This window comes from Garra rufa, chromosome 3, assembly GCF_049309525.1.
Source record: "Garra rufa chromosome 3, GarRuf1.0, whole genome shotgun sequence".
NCBI classification, from domain to species: domain Eukaryota; kingdom Metazoa; phylum Chordata; class Actinopteri; order Cypriniformes; family Cyprinidae; genus Garra; species Garra rufa.
In genome coordinates, this window is record NC_133363.1 from 40923598 (window position 1) to 40940678 (window position 17081).

Sequence of the window (17081 nt, forward strand, 5' to 3'; positions counted from 1 at the left end):
GATCACTAGAGAACATTATTTGTTGAGATATGCACTAGCAATAAAAAGTGATTACATAAATAACAGTAAATTCATCAATTTGATTGATAGACAATGAAAATACTCTTGTTGGTGTAGCTTAAAGGATTAGCTCACTTCCAGAATAAAAATTTCCTGATAATTTAATCGCCCCCATGTCATCCAAGATGTTCATGTCTTACTTTCTTCAGGCGAAAAGAAATTAAGGTTCCCTTCTGAGAGAACTTCAAACTGCATCCTCTCCATAGCGACCGCTAAAGGACGCAGTGTCTTGTTTCCTTCTCAGAGAACCAGGGAACCCACATACATAACCTGAGACATTTTTGGGGAAAACATTCCAGGAGTTTTTTCTATATAGTGGACTTCAATGGGAGCCAACAGGTTGAAGGTCCAAATTAAACTTTCAATGCAGCTTCAAAGGGCTCTGCACGATCCCAGCCGAGTAATAGGGGTCTTATCTAGCGAAATGTTGCGTCATTTTCTAAAATAAAATAAAAATGTATATACTTTTTAATCACAAATGTCTTGCACTAGCTCTGCAATGCGCATCCGTGACCTCTTGTATCACATAATCACGTTGTAAAAGTGTACATACGGATTACTTTATCACAGAACATTTGTTTTCGACATGACTGACTATATCTCTCATGTGTGTGTCAAGTTTGAAAATGAAGATCACGGAGACCGAGAAGGCTGAAAGCACACCCTATTTGTTTTCTTTTATTTTACAAAAGCACAATGTTTTGTTGTTATTATGAGTGTATACAAATAAAAGTAGATCCTTTACAGATTTAAATGATGTATTGCTTATCTTTATGTTAAAAAATGACGAAGTAAATTAAGTTTTTTTAGGGGTTATCAAGAAAATATGCCACAAACATGCCGGCTCATTTGTTGACCCCAGAGGTTTAACTTCCGCCTACTTCACGCGTGACCTCTCCAACATGACTATGTAATGCATGAAGTCGAGCTAGTGCATAAAAAGCATTTGTGGTTAAAAAGTATCAAAATTTTATTAGATTTATTAGAAAATGACTGATTGTTTTGCTAGACAAGTTCCTTATTCCTCGGCTGAGATTGTGTAGAGCCCTTTGAAACTGCATTAAAACTGCAGTTTGGACCTTCAACCCGTTGGCTCCCATTGAAGTCCACTTTATGGAAAAATATCCTAAAAAATGTTTTCCTCAAAAACCGTAATTTCTTTTTAATTGAGGAAAGAAAGACAACATCTTGGATGACATAGGGTTGTGTAAATTACCAGGAAATTTACATTTGGAAGTAAACTAACACTTTTTTAAAATTAATTTAGGAAAGATCCCACTTGAAAAAAGTCAAATTTAGATTTAGAAGCACTTTTTTGTGCTTGGGGAGGAAAGAAATCTAGACGGATAATACCATAATCTTCCAGACTGAGTGTTTAAGCTGTGAACAGGCTGTAGTAATCATCAAGGATAATTAGCATTTTCAGTTTCAATTTAATTTGACGTTTACCTGGTTTGTCAGTACGCTTTCAGTGAATGTCAATTCAATTCACTCATATTTCATATGATATTACATAAAGGCTCGTACCTTTTTAAAGTCAACATATCCACTGTGGTGGGGAGTGCAGGCCGTAGTGTTAGTGGGAACACACTTCAGAAGTTTAACTGGGTAAAAAATAGACTAACAAAAGAGGAAAATTAAAAAAGTGTGTCCAGTAAAAGTGTTATGAAGTCCAGGGGTTGATAATAAAATGGGCGATGGGGAAAAGGTAAAGTAATGCAGTCCTGGTGGCATCAGGTTTAGAGGCAGTCTTGATTGGTGACTCCATGCTGGCCTTTTAGCACATCTTCTGTATGTGATTAGCTGGTTCTGTAGAAAAGAAAAGCAATGGTGGATTTATGGCATCAATGATGAGGTGCAATGGGCACCAGGTGCACAACATCATACTCAGACAGCACTGTCCCCTTTACTTGTGACCCCTTCACAGTAAACACGGAGCAGAAGTTGTTGAAAGGATGAGGTCATGCCAAAAAGGCACACAATACAGGAGTCTTTCTGGAAAACTCTGGTGGTTTCATCCACTGTGCATTTTGTTCTCTGATTAAAAACCAAAAAGCCATGATTATCAGCTCTCAGTGTTTATGTTTAAGTTCTGAAGTATCGACTGAGCCAGAGCAGCGTGTTCTCAGTGGGCTGGAAGTTCGGTAAGAATGTTCCGTATGGCCTGGTAAGGCTCAGAACGTTGTTGTTTGTTTATATGTAAGCAACCGCCCTGGAATTTCAGTTCTCTCTAAACATGAACTTATTCCAGTTGCTCTCATTCCAACTACTGTCTACATAATTAACAGCGAATAAATAACAGTGTGGGATGCCAAGCATTTTGTCCATAAATTACAACAGAATAAACTCATCACAAGAAAAATAATTTGTTTATGAGGTTTCCATGGCAATTGACTGCAAAGCAGAGAAATTATGAATGAGCTGGATGGACACTGAGAAGATGATGAAATGTGTGAATCACTGTGTGAACTTACTGAGAGCTAAACAAGGTCAAGAATGTTGCTACAGTATGTACAAACAACTGGAAAATGTGCGATATTTCTTGAAAATGTTTTGTGAATGTTATTTATAAATGTTATTTTGTGAATAACAATTAATTTTACTGCCTTAATACAAGCCATAATTGATGCATTGGCTTTTTTGCTCTGATTTTCAGTGGTAGATTTCAATATTCTTCACCAACTGTTTCAGAATTCATTCTGTGCATGTCTTACTAACATTTTTCTAATATGTGACCCTGGACCACAAAACCAGTCTTAAGTAGCACAGGTATATTTGTAGCAATAGATTGTATGGCTCAAAATTATATTTTTTACTTTGATGCCAAAAATGATTGGAATATTAAGTAAAGATATAAAAATATTTTTTAAATTTTCTACCGTAAATGTATCAAAACGTAATTTTTGTTTAGCAATATGCATTGCTAAGAACTTTATCTGGACAACTTTAAAGGTGATTTTCTCAATATTTAGATTTTTTTTTTTTGCACCCTCAGATTCCAGATTTTCAAATAGTTGTATCTCGGCCAAATATTGCTTTCAGATTATGTATAAATTTCTGAAAATCTGACCCTTATGACAGGTTTTGTGATCCAGGGTCACATATTTGTCTAAAGTGGTGCCATTGGTAGCAAAAAGCACATGAGTGCAAAATTACCTAAAAAATTGGTTGGAAGATGGAGAACTGGCAACTTAAAACACAACAAATGTCTCCATTTATCCCTTTAAAGACCCAAACTGTATAGTCTGATGTCATCAGAGTTGACAGAAATGAAGAATATGGTTAGTTTCCTGAATTTTATGTAATTGTGGATATATTTATATGCTCTGCAGGATGGTATTTTAGTGGGAGCAGTGGGAGCCTATGACTGGAATGGAGCTGTGCTGAAGGAGACTCGTCAGGGTAAAGTCGTCCCACCAAAGTCTTCTTATGAGCAAGAATTCCCAGAAGAACTGAAGAACCATGGAGCGTACCTGGGTAAAGAATTCACACCTATACTTTGAATAGTGGCAGTCAATGGCTACATTTAATTGATGTCCGCTTAGGGTTAGTTCACCCAAAAATAAAAAATAGCTCATGATTTACTCACCCTCAAGGTGTGTACATGACTTTCTTCTTTCAGAAGAATCTAAAAATTGTCCTGGCTCTTTCAAGCTTTATAATTGCGGTGGGTGGCTGTTTCGGTGTCTAATAAAGTGCATTTATAAATAATAAAAAGTGCCTCACATGGCTCCGGTGTCCTGTAGCAAATCTATGCGTTTTTGTAAAAAAGATATCCATATTTTAAAAAAAAATTACTTTTCTTGCGTATACAGTAGCCATTCTGGGTGGATGACATAGGACATTGGCGTCACGCATACACCGCTGATATTGCAAAAACCAACATTTGTTTACAGGAACAAAGGATACAAAGTTTCCTTACATTAGCAAAGGAAAACCAGTCTCATCTTGGCTTATCTCCTCTGACATTTTCTCTTTACAAATCCTTCCTTTGTACTTCTAATTCGTGATCGGTGTGTTGTTTTGTTCTCTATTCTGCGCTTCTGCAAACGTCATTTCTCAGCAGTGCATATGTAACGGAGGGCAGCTAGCAGGTGCTGTGCAGGTAAACCTCACTTCCCTGATCTCAAGAGGCGCACTGGCGACTGACGCTAGTAGCTGCAGTCGTTGCCTTCTTGTTAGTGTGCCCGCCTCCCATGACGGAGACCCGGGTTTGAGACCCAGGTGTAGGGCTTACACATAGGCAACACATACGTCCTATGTCATTTGCCCGGAATGTCTTCCGTGTACAACAGTTAGTGCAAGCTATAGAAAAATGATTACTACATTTTTAATATGGATTTTTTTTTTAAATATGGATGTTTTTCTACACCTAGGATGCCTTGAGAGTGACTAAATCATGAGATAATAAAATTTTTTAGGTGAACTAACCCTTCTTTATTCTCTATGGTCTCATTTTATCTCCACTCTTCTCTGTTCCCAAGCAAAGTGATTCCTCCACTATACTGTTTTTTTTAATGATAGGCATTTATCATCCTTCTTATTTTGTATTTGTAGGTTACACCATCACATCAGTGGTTTCAGCTCGCAGTGGCCAGCTGTATGTAGCAGGAGCTCCTCGTTTTAACCACACGGGCAAAGTCATCATCTTCACCCTGAAAAATACTGGAGAGCTCACTATATTACACTCACTCAAGGGACAGCAGGTAATAAATCAAAAAAAGATGCTGACAAACACTTGCATTGCAAGTTCTGCTGCTCTGACTCATTCTGACTCATCAGTGCTTTTGTGTATTTACAGTTCTTGTATTTAACTGTATCTAAGTACTCATAATGTACAAACAGCAGAGATCAAATTGGTCATTGTGTTTTCGGTTTTGGTACATTTCTCTGCTGGCTTTCATTTGTGACGAGTGTCTAGACTAAATTTATCCCTCACAACCCATGTGCTTCTCATCACAGTCCTAAAGCATACAAATAAATTCCCTCTCACAAATAAAAAACAGATATATTGAATATTTTAATTATATTAACATTTAACAGGTGATTAGCACCATAGTAAACAGCCTTACGTATAACCTATTAACTGTGCATAATTTTTCATGACTTGATATTTATAAATCATACACAAATGCTTGTGATTCAAAGATCCACATTAGAAAAGTGATAGTCAGCAAGTGGCACAGCTTAACGCACTCTTCAAGATGTTTCCATGCATTTGTATGCTTGCGTCGACATTTGCATATTCAAGTAATGTTTCACAGACATGTCCTTATGCACCAGTAGTCATTTTGATCTGGATGGATGTGCTTGTGCAGATCGGCTCATACTATGGCAGTGAGATTGCTCCAGTGGACCTGGATGACGATGGAGTGACTGATAACCTGCTGGTGGCTGCGCCCATGTTCTTCAGTGGAGGCTGGGAAAAGGGCAAAGTCTACATTTACAGAGTAACAGAGCAGGTAAAGACTCTTCAGTCCTATAGCATGTGAAAAACAAGTTAATTAGCCATTGTCTAGCTATTATATTACCTCCTGTTTACTTCTCACCCCAAATACAACACTACAGATGTTGTTTCTTGCCTTAAAGCTGAGGGATACAAGCTCCGAAACTGTGCCTATGCATTAATGCACTTCCTCATTAATGGTCTCACGTAAATACTGACAGGCTTTTGCCACCTGCCATACTTCACATCAGAGAGTAGTGGAGGGTGAACTCAGCAGGAAAATATTTCCCCCTTGAAATGTAATTATATGAAGCTCACAGAGAGAGAGAGAGAGAGAGAGAGAGAGAGCAGCTTTAATAAATGGAAAAAGCTGGAGCGCATGCTAGAGCAACGCTGTGAATTGAGCAGACCTCCATCTTTATTCATTTAGCTCTTATAAGCTATTTCCTTACGGCCTTAACCAGGAGACCACAATCTGTATTATACCTCAGGTTGCAGCCAAACACTGGGCACATCAACAGTGCTGGTCATCTTCTCCTGAAATGATTTATCATGGTCAATGTCACTCTCAATGGTCCATGTACTCTTCTCTTCTCTTCTCTTCTCTTCTCTTCTCTTCTCTTCTCTTCTCTTCTCTTCTCTTCTCTTCTCTTCTCTTCTCTTCTCTTCTCTTCTCTTCTCTTCTCTTCTCTTCTCTTCTCTTCTCCTCTCCTCTCCTCTCCTCTCCTCTCCTCTCCTCTCCTCTCCTCTCCTGTAATCTGATGCTATTTTAGGAAGGCTGAGAAAACAACTGATTTCACATGTCTGTCGTCTATGGTCGTATATTTTCAGAGAGAGAGACAGATTTAAGAATTTAGGAGGAGGGTGATGTGCATGGCTATAATTACTCTCCCAAATACTTGGCTGACATGAACAGTCTTTGCCTTGAGAAATTGCACCTTTCCCTCAAACTTTCCACCCATTTGAGACTAATTGTTTTCAGAGGCACAGATGACCTCAACTTAAGTGATAATACAGGAGTTTTGACCTTCGGAGTCTGGTTTGGACTGTAATAGTCAATGTTTGTGCTTATAACTATTTATTTTAGTCTTGTGGAATATTTTTGCATTTCTTTCTTAAAATATACCATATGTGAGGCTGCATTTAATGCAGATGCATTATTCTGTTTTGTTGGATGAAGGCAACAATGTCGCCCAAACTTCTTACATAAACGCATGGTGGGTTGTCGCTGTGGTCTCTGGATCTGGATAACAAATTCCTTAAAAGATTGTCTCTGGTTACAGAAATGTTTAGCTCTTATCCATGATCTAAGTGGATATTTCCCTCATAAACAGCCTCTTTTCAGAGTTTCTACACTTGTTTATGATTGGAATGTGATATAAATATGAAATAAATGCTCCTATTCCTCATTCAAAGTTTGCATTGAACATTTTTGTCCAACAGCAGTATTAACTTTTCTGTAAATAGGTTTCTTTTATATCTTTTTTAAACCATAATATTTATACATACTGTATTCCCAATGCATTTTTTCAATTAAGGCTTCAAGATTTTAGTTTTAAGGTAAAGCAATATTGAATTATGGGTTAGATGAGCATCCAATACACTATTAGTTATTTTTAATGTTTTTTTCTGCTTCTCACTAAGCCTGCATTTATTTGATCCAAAGTACAGCAAAAAATGTACAATTTGTATTAATTAAAGTAAACGTTTTCTATTTGAATGTATTTTAAAATGTATTTTATTCCTGTGACTTCAAAGCTGAATTTTTGGCATCAATACTCCAGTCAAATAATCCTTCAGAAATCATTCTGATTTATTATTATTAGTAGTATGTTGAAAACAGCTGAGTAGAATTTTTTCAGGTTTCTTTCATGAATATTTCAGATAAATGCTGATCTTTGGATCTTTCTATTTATCAAAGAATCCTGAAAAAAAAAATTACTCAGCTGTTTTAAATATTGATAACAATAATAATCATTTAAAAAAATGTTTCTTGAACAGCAAATCAGCATATTAGGATGATTTTTGAAGGATCATGTGACTCTGAAGACTGGAGCAAATTTAGATTTGATTACAGGAATAAATTACATTTTAAAATATATTCAAATAGAAAGCAGTTATTTTAAATAGTAAAAATATTGTACAATATTACTGCTTTTGCTGTATTTTAGATCAAATAACTGCAGCATTATTGAGCAAAAGAGATTTCTTTAAAAGACTGATAGTGAAGGAGATTATATTCAATATAAACAGTACAATCCAGTGCATAACAGCATTTTCAAAGCACTGTGGGGTCAGTTAACTTCATTAAAGAGTAAAGAATTTGTACATTGTTGCATCGTGAACCTATTAGTTCACCCCCTGCCTTTACCAATTGTGGTGTACAAGCTATCAACTTTTATGGAGCACCAAAGCTGATAAGTTCACATCATGTTGTAACTAAATTGTGTTCTCCCTCACCACAGCATTTTATGCTTGTTTTCAGCCTCGTTTCATACTGGAGGGCTCGCTGGAGATCTTAGATCAAGGTCAGAATGCCCGTTTCGGCTCTGCTCTGGCCCCTGTGCCTGATCTTAACGGGGATTCATTTAATGACGTAGTAATAGGAGCTCCGTTAGAGGATGACCACAAAGGAGCCATCTACATCTACCACAGCCAACGCAACAGAATACTGAGGAAATATAAACAGGTACCACATAAGTGTCCAGCCACATACTTAAAAATAAAGGTTCTAAAAGGTTTTGCAGTGATGGTATAGAAGAACCATTTTTGGTTCCCCAAAGAACCTTTCAGTGAACAGTTCTTAAAAGAAACATTTTCAAAGAAAATTTTTAAAAATCTAATCTTTATTGACTATAAAGAACCTTTTCTGCATTTTAAGGGTTTCATGGATGTTCACGGTTCCTCATGGAACTATCGATGCCAATAAAGAACCGTTATTTTTAAGTTTTCTGCTTTGAATAGTTAATTATGGCAAGATTTTTACATCCATCCCTTTTCTCTGTCAGAGGATTGGTGCTGTTCAGCTGGCTCCAGGTCTGCAGTATTTCGGTCGTAGTATCCATGGGATGATGGATATGAATGGAGATGGCCTTGTGGATCTAGCTGTGGGCTCCCTCGGTGCTGCAGTACTTTTATGGTGGGTTTCTAACACAGGCTTATTTACACGTATTCACACTTTATTTGCCAGTTTTTCCTTAAAATACCTCAATTACACACCGTTTTACTGTGTTATAGGTCTCGAAGTGTTGTCCGAATCCATGCCACCATTAGATTTGAGCCCAGCAAGATCAACATATTCAATAAAGACTGCCGGAGAGGAGGGAAAGATGTGACTTGCATGTCAGCTATTGTATGTCTGAATATCACAGCTCGAACTCCTATCAGAGCTTCAGAGGAAATAGGTCAGTTTTTATATTTTTATAAAAAAAATCACATACTACTGTAAATAAATAAAAATATTGAACTTTCATAAATTGATGTATAAAAAGTTAAATCTCTGTAGTTGCTCATTTATTAAATCAGTGCTCAACTACTACATCAGTTGTACTGCTGGATTGCAACAGATCTTTGGTCAAAGGGTGACAGGTTTAGCTTTCACCCAAACACACTTTATACTAGAAATCTTTTTGGAGAACAGGAAGTTATTGAAGTGCTTTGAAAGCAGCAGTTTCTTCTCACCATATATTTCACTTGAGCAGCACAGCATCATTAAAGCTAAACAGTTGACAGCTGGCAGGGTTTACATACCAGCGACCAGCTGCAAATCCACTGTAGTTCAGTTAAGGTTTCCCTGCTAAGCATGCCACGTATTAGCACGAAAAAGATATCATCAGTAGTGATGAATTGTTCAACATACACTAATCTCTTGGTCTTTCCTTTGTTGCTTTGTTGATTCAAGATTTAACCTGGGAGTGGAAAAAAGAAAAGCTGCTTAGCCAGCTCTGGAAATTTAGAAGTAAAGACACATTGTATGATGATTCTGGCTGAAATAACAAAAGAAATTAGTATGAAAGTCTTTTGAGCATGTGTAATATTGTGTCTAGAAGCCAAAGCCTCTTGAACAGTTTAAAATAATAGTGTTCATGCAGACTAGATCGGTGGCCTAAATGGTTGCAGATATTATAGATATCAGTGTTGTGTTTTATGCCCTAGACATGAAGTCATTTCTGTGCAAGAACACTAAGTAGAAGGTCAAAATGCTTCTGGTTAGTGTTTGACACATGCAGTTTGACTTAAGGCCTTGGTGACCATCATAGATTAGTTTTGAAATACATGTGCTGGAAGGTCAGGTTCCTGTGTAACGTGTGAGACCACAGTGTGCAGCACAACTGTTTTTAGTTAACCTTCATGACCCCAGAGCATCTCCATCACGAATTTCATTGGTGTGAAACCAATGTAATGGTCTCAGAGAGATGCAATGTCTTAGTCTTTATGGTCATCCAGGGGGATCAGACTTTTGGGACATATTTTAGGCACATATTTTATTTTGATCTAATTCTTCTCACATGTGTTGAGGAGGGTTATGAATATGTTAAGCCTGTAAGTCTGTCATTTATTGGTACATCTATGAGATTTTAGAAAGTAGGGTAACTAAGTTTACAAGCTTTTTTAAGCCCATAAAGGTTCAAATTGTCTTTCAGCAAACTTAGTTTTGAACCTTTGAACATGCTCACGTCATTCAGGACTCTTAAAAAGGTTTTTCTTAAGATTTGTCTTTATGTCTTTTAAGGCCTTAAAACTCCCAAATGCTCTCAGATCTCCTGAGTATCATTAATTTAAACTCTGGAGTCTTTTAAATCTGTCTGTAGTCCACACATGGTAGAGCACTATTGTGGCCATAAATAATTGGCCATAAAGTTGATGCTGTGCATATTTGCTGTGCATTTAGTGATATAACTGATGATGCAAACCATGTATTCATCAAATAATCCTAAAAAATATGTTTTCCACAAAAATATTAAGCAACTCAAAGGTTTTAACACTGATAATAATAATAATAAAAAAAAAAATTAGTACCAAATCGGCATATTAGAATAACTTCTGAAGGATCATGTGACACTGGCTGCTTTTTTTACATTTTAAATTGTAATAATATTTCACAATATTACTGTTTTACTGTATTTTGATACAGAGGCTTGATGAGCCTAAATGACTTTTTCAACCAACCGTAAATGTTTGAATGGTAGCTTATACCAACATGTTATCTGCCATTAATTGCAAATAATGTGCAAAGTGATAAATTAATATTTCACTGTAAATAGTTTACTCTATTTCTTCTCTTTCTCTTAGCTCTTAGCTACAATGCTTTCTTTGAGGAGAAGCGCTTCAACCCTCGAGCTGTGTTTGACGATCCAGATCGCCAGCAGCCACAGAATCTCACACTGCTTCCTGGAGAGGAGACATGCGACCACATCTACTTCCATGTCATGGTTAGCTCTTACCTCTTAGGTCACCAATGTGTCAAATGAGGGCATTTGCAATGTTGTTCAAATAATTGATAATTATAACAATCTGCAATGACTGCCAACTCATCATTAATCTCTCTATTCATTTACATTTTCCATTGCAATAGCAGCATTCCTATTTTATTAAGTTCACTTTCTAACATTACAGCAATAGATTATATTCTTCCAGTGTACTCTTTAATAGCCATTTATTTCGATTGAGAGATTTATTATATTGTAATGTTGATACAGGAGACTACAGACTATGCCAGGCCCATTATATTCACTGTAGAAACTGAGCTATTGGACCTGGATCAAGGCCCAGCGCTGGATGATGGCTGGCCGACTACTGTAAAAACACAGGTCTGTAGATCAAGGGAAACGTACAACATTGCAACATTAACACACATTATGAATTCATTATGAAGTATAATAATACATGCAAATGTAATGCCTATAAGCGTTTTTTCTGTTTTTTTTTCCAGCTTCCCTTCTGGAACGGGTGTGACGAAGACGACCACTGTGTTCCAGACTTGGTGTTACAATCTCAGACTGATCTAATGAATCGCAAGTAGGATAAAGCACACACACATATGCTATAATGCTTACGTGCACACATGCTCATGCCTCCGCTCTTTCTCCACAGGCAGTTCTGTGCCCAGGCGTTTCGATCAGCCAGTCTATTATGTCGGAGTCAGACGCCAGAAGAACCTTCTGAACGCATTATAGAGGGATCCAGGAGGAGAATGGTAGTAGATGTACGTCTGGAAAACAGAGGGGAGAACGCATATGGAGCCCTGCTTAACATCACTAATACTCCAAACCTACGCTTCTCCAGCCTTGTAGTGAAGGTACAACATCACTCTGATAGCTTATGTTTGGTTGTTTCTCCTGATTTAAACTAATGACCTCTTAGGAATAGTAATTGCCACTGCAAGTTAAACTGGGCTGTTCTCTCTGTCTCTATTTTTTTAGGATAACTCTGATATACATATAGACTGCCGCAGTGAGAACAAGCGAAAATATGAAAAATCTTGCAATATCAGTGCCCCCTTTATGAGAGCAAAGTCACAGGTGAGTTGTCAATGCCACATTTATATTGTTACACTGAACCATATCATAAAGCGGTAGCTCAAAATGACAACTATGTACAGTAAAACCCGATTTTTTTCAGACATTTCTCACATTATCACAGTTTATTTACTGTAGTTTAGCAAATGGTAATAAAATACGACAAGAACTTAAGAGTTAAACTGTGTCAGAACAAATTCATCTTGATAATGTCAGATAACTTTGATACAAAGGAATGTAACAAAGTAGCAAATCAAGTGTTTAGTCCCAAATTGTAATCATTTTTACTGGTAGTCTACTGTATGAAGAATTTCTGGATATAATATGGCACAGTTTACTTTATTTTGCTATCCTCACCACAAAAATGGACTATAGTGCCCTGCACCCACTAGTAAATAGTATCAAAAATTATATCTGGTGTCTGAATAATTTTTGGCTTGACTGTATACACTTTAACACCAATACTAAAAATGTAATAAAGCAGTTTTTGTGCCAAATTAATTATCCAGTGATGTTACTGTAACTAAACAACTAATCAGAAATTTTGGAGACGTTTTGAATGTTTTTAAAGAAGGCTTTAATTCTCACAAAGAATCTTGATCAAAAACAGCAACATTGTGAAATATTATTCAAATTTAAAATAATTGTATATTATATAATTTAAAAAATGATCTTAAAATTCCTGCTATGCAAAGCTGAATTTTCAACAGCTATTGCTCCAGTCTTCAGTGTCACATAATGAATGCCATATGTTGAAAACAGTTGTGCTGCTTAATATTTTTGTGGAAACAATGACAGATTTTTATATCAGGATTTTTTGATTAATCAAAAGTTTAAAAAAGGACAGCATTTTTTGAAATCGAAATCTTTTGTGGCAATCCAAATGTCATTACTTTTGTTCAGTTTACTAATTCATCCTTGAAGAATGAAAGTATTAATTTAAAAAAGCTTTTGAAAAGCATGTTAAAAATTAGCATGTAGTTTCACTAAACCCTTGTCATATTTCACTAAATAAAGCTAAATAAATGGTTGGTGTGATGTAACTAGTGCTTTTTGCATATAACACTCCAGACTGATGTGCACTGCATATTATCATATATGCAGAATTATATATTGTATAATCCTAAAAGATGTTTTATTGCCATGTACAGCAACTCTAGACATTTAGAGGTTACGCCAGGGACAGCACAAGCTGTCCATGCTCTAGAAAGTCTTGCTTACACAAACATATTGGACCACACAGTCAAAAACCATATAGACTTCCTCATATTACCCATCTGCAGAACTGTCAGGATCTATCATAGAAATACCTCAAGACTTTAAGTCTGGAATGTTCCACAGGACATAAACATCACCAGCACCCTTAAGTTACAGAATGATTCACTTAGTGTCCTTTTTTCGGTTGACCCTTAAGCTTGTGTTCAGGCCTCTCCAGAAAAAGAAAACATGAGGCAAGAATTTAATGCAAGAATACTGTTACAATATGGTTTCTACATCCATACAGAGCAAAGCCCATCAATTACACGGCCTGGACCGCAGAAGTCTGTCCTGTGCTAGGGCACTGCTTTGATAGGAAACGGGTCAGCAGCTTCTCACAGAGTCCTGATTCATTTTCTTGAGGTTTGGGGGTCATTGGAGCTACACTTGTGGCTACAGGGAGAGATTTTATTGGCCCACTTGGGAGCCTGGTTCAGCTCAGAACAGTTTGTGATGGGGCAAAAGTGGAATAAAAGAGGGAGAACTCAGGAGGAGAGAACGTAAAAAGGATTTTCCATGCTGCTTTGTGCCACTACTCAACAAGAGGGAATGAGGAGTTTGCCCACGTAGTTACAGCTCTGTCCAAGAGCTTCCATTTCTCTAAGCAAGAATAAACCTAAAAGCCAACTCCTGTGCGTTTCAAACCTGTACGACTTTCTTTTTCTGTCAAACACAAAAGACAATATTTATTTATTTTTGGGTTACATGTTGTTTTAGACCTCACTGAGCTGATTTTCATTGTACTGAATGGAACAATTGAAACATTTAAAGTAGAAGTTCACTTCCAGAATGAAAATTTCCTGATAATTTACTCACCCCCATGTCATCCAAGATGTTCATGTGTGTCTTTCTTCAGTCAAAATGAAATTTTGAAGGTTAAGGAAAATATTCCAGGATTTTTCTCCATAAATGGACTTTAGTGGGACCCAACGAGTTGAAGGTCCAAATTGCAGTTTCAATGCAGCTTCAAAGAGCTCTACGATCCCAGCCGATGAATAAGGATCTTATCTAGCAAAACGATTGGTCATTTTCTGAGAAAAAAACAAATTTATATACTTTTTAACCACAAATGCACAAATTCCCTTCACAAAAAAAGGTAAAACAATGATGTTGGATGATTTTGATTTTGGAGGGTTTTTCCCCCCTTCGAAGTGTGTGAAGATGCACATCGCAGAGCTAGTGCTAGACAAGAATAAATTTTTATTTAATAAAATAACCGTTCGTTTCACTAGATAAGGCCCTTATTCTTTGGCTGGGATGGTGTAGAGCCCATTGAAGCTTCTTTAAAACAGCAATTTGGACCTTCAACCTATTGGCCACCATTGAAGTCCCATATATGGAGAAAATTCCTGGAATGTTTTCCTCAAAAATCTTAATTTCTTTGCAAAAGAAAGACATGAACTTCTGGAGTGACATGGGGATGTGTAAATTATCAGGAAATTTTCATTCTGGAAATGAGTTTCTTCTTCAAAATATCTCCTTTTAGAAAGAAAGTCAAACAATTTTGAAATGACACAAAGATAAATGCTTTTATTGGTCAGACGTACAGTATATTATCAAACAACATGAAGAAAAAGAAAGTTTACAAACATTCATTCTGTAAACTGCATGGAGACTTGGATGACCTCAGAAGTTGTGGCTAGAGCAGTTGCTCCGTGAACTGGAGCAGATTTTCACTGGGAGAGTCTGTATATTATTTGCATCTGTGTTTTGTCACTACTAAGTGATGTATATACAGGATATGGAAGTTAATACCTCATGTGGTGGTTAGACTACTCAGAGAATAGCCAGAAGCAATGGATGAAGTGCCCTCTTCCATACAAATGATGTTATTGGTCTGTAGAATAAGGCTAGAGGAAGACTAGTGTAAAGGGTCTTGCCCTGTTTGTGTCAATCTTCTATATCCAGACAGGCTGTTTGCCCTGGAAAATATTGATATTCATCTTTAAAAATTTAAGTTTTGGATATGATAAGGGTATAAGTTTGAATTTTGGAGGTGAGGAACCTAAAATCTAGGGATGAACTCATTTTTGAGCATGAACATGGAGTTAAAATATTAGTATGCAAGAAATTATATGGACTGGCAAACACGCTTCGATTAAACATTACTCTGTCTCTCACTCAACAGGTAACCTTTCGTTTGGAATTTGAATTCAGTCACTCCGTGCTGCTGGATCATGTCAGGATCATATTGGAGGTTACCAGGTAGGACACAGCAAAGCTAGTCAAACATGCTCTATCTGATATGTTGTAAATGTTTGGATATAAAAAATATGTGTACAAGTGCAATTAAGAATATAGATTACTGTGATTAAATTTAATCTTATAATTAAAACACATTCTAAGGTTTTTATCCTGTGGAGCTCAAAGCAAAAAATAAAAATAAATAAAATACACATGGATCACTGGATGACTATGGCCACATTGAAATCTGCTAGATGTGGTCTCAGTCTCTGTGTCTAAAACATTGCTGATGGTTTGGAATGTTATGAAACTCTGAGGGAAATGGATCCTGGACACCAATGATGCCTGAGCTGGAATGTTAAACTCTTCATGTACGCTGCCAAGTGTCACTGTGCAGAGAATCACAGGGTGAGCATAACTGCCTGGGAGGTTTCTCATGCCCGTTCTTATGTCTTTGCAGTGAGGGTGAGGAAGTTGTCCTACACGATAACATTAATGACATTTTCTATACTCTGAAATACGAGGCTGATGTGCTCTTCACAAGGTGAGATAGATATGTGTTTGTTTGAATGGTTTTATCAATATGTGTGGTTGAGGGAATTCAAATAGTTACAATATACTTTTGTTCTCTCAGGGATTTTTACCCTACCCGATATGAGCTTAAACATGACCTCTCTCTAGAGGAACCGAGTAGTTTCAACCCTCCATTCAACTTTACCTTTCAGGTGAGGTCCACTTCCTTGCTATCTGTAATTAAAGAGAGCAGGGCGGCGAAAAGAAAAGAAAATAGACCAAACATGTTTCTTCTATGCATCACAGATCCAGAACCTTGGTTATTTTCCAGTCCAAGATTTGCAACTGTACATTGCAATCCCTGAGGTCACGAAAAATGGCAACCAACTCTTGCAGATCAGAGATTTCCATATTGACCAGGTGAGGACACAACTAGACATGTTGATTTACTCTACTTGTCATTACGCTTTCCCTTTAGAAAAGTTTGCAAAAATATTTCTGAAGGCTGGAATACACTGCATGGCTTTTGTCCAAATGTTTGCTCTCAGTTACAGTCTAGATGAGTCAATGCTTGTTGCCAAAAGTCAGAGCCAGTCTGCAGATTTGAGTTGAGAGATTTTACTTTTTTTTAGCTTCAGACTATGATGAAATCCATTCGGAGGATATCAAACATGTTTTGAAGTTTTGATTTCAAGTGTCAGCTGCAAACAGCTGAGGTCAAAAGTTTACATACACCTTGCAGAATCTGCAAAATGTTAATTATTTTACAAAAATAAGAGGGATCATACAAACTGCATGTTATTTGTTATTTAGTACTGACCTCAATAAGATATTTCACATAAAAGACATTTACATATACTCCACAAAAAATAGTCTAAATTATAAAAATGACCCTGTACAAAAGTTTACATACCCTTGATTTATAATACTATGTTGTTACCTGAATGATCCACAGCTGTGTTTTGTTGTTGTTGTTGTTGTTGTTCAGTGATAATTTTTAATGAGTCCCTTGTTTGTTCTGAAAAGTTAAACTGCTCGCTGTTCTTCAGAAAAATCCTTCAGGTCCCACAGATTCTTTGGTTTTTCTGTGTATTTGAACCCTT

At 36.8% G+C, this 17081-nt stretch overlaps 1 protein-coding gene across 1 annotated transcript in view; it reads left to right on the top strand.

Moving 5' to 3' along the window:
• Window positions 1–17081, top strand: part of itga11a (integrin, alpha 11a) — a 55019-nt gene that overhangs the window by 31158 nt on the left and 6780 nt on the right. Inside the window, exons 11-25 of the mRNA XM_073836158.1 lie at window positions 3393–3537; window positions 4618–4766; window positions 5379–5522; window positions 7992–8195; window positions 8515–8645; window positions 8744–8910; window positions 10799–10938; window positions 11206–11316; window positions 11439–11524; window positions 11600–11804; window positions 11929–12027; window positions 15410–15486; window positions 15926–16009; window positions 16100–16190; window positions 16285–16398. Coding sequence (XP_073692259.1) covers window positions 3393–3537; window positions 4618–4766; window positions 5379–5522; window positions 7992–8195; window positions 8515–8645; window positions 8744–8910; window positions 10799–10938; window positions 11206–11316; window positions 11439–11524; window positions 11600–11804; window positions 11929–12027; window positions 15410–15486; window positions 15926–16009; window positions 16100–16190; window positions 16285–16398 — 1947 coding nt within the window. The remainder of the gene's footprint in view (window positions 1–3392; window positions 3538–4617; window positions 4767–5378; window positions 5523–7991; window positions 8196–8514; window positions 8646–8743; window positions 8911–10798; window positions 10939–11205; window positions 11317–11438; window positions 11525–11599; window positions 11805–11928; window positions 12028–15409; window positions 15487–15925; window positions 16010–16099; window positions 16191–16284; window positions 16399–17081) is intronic.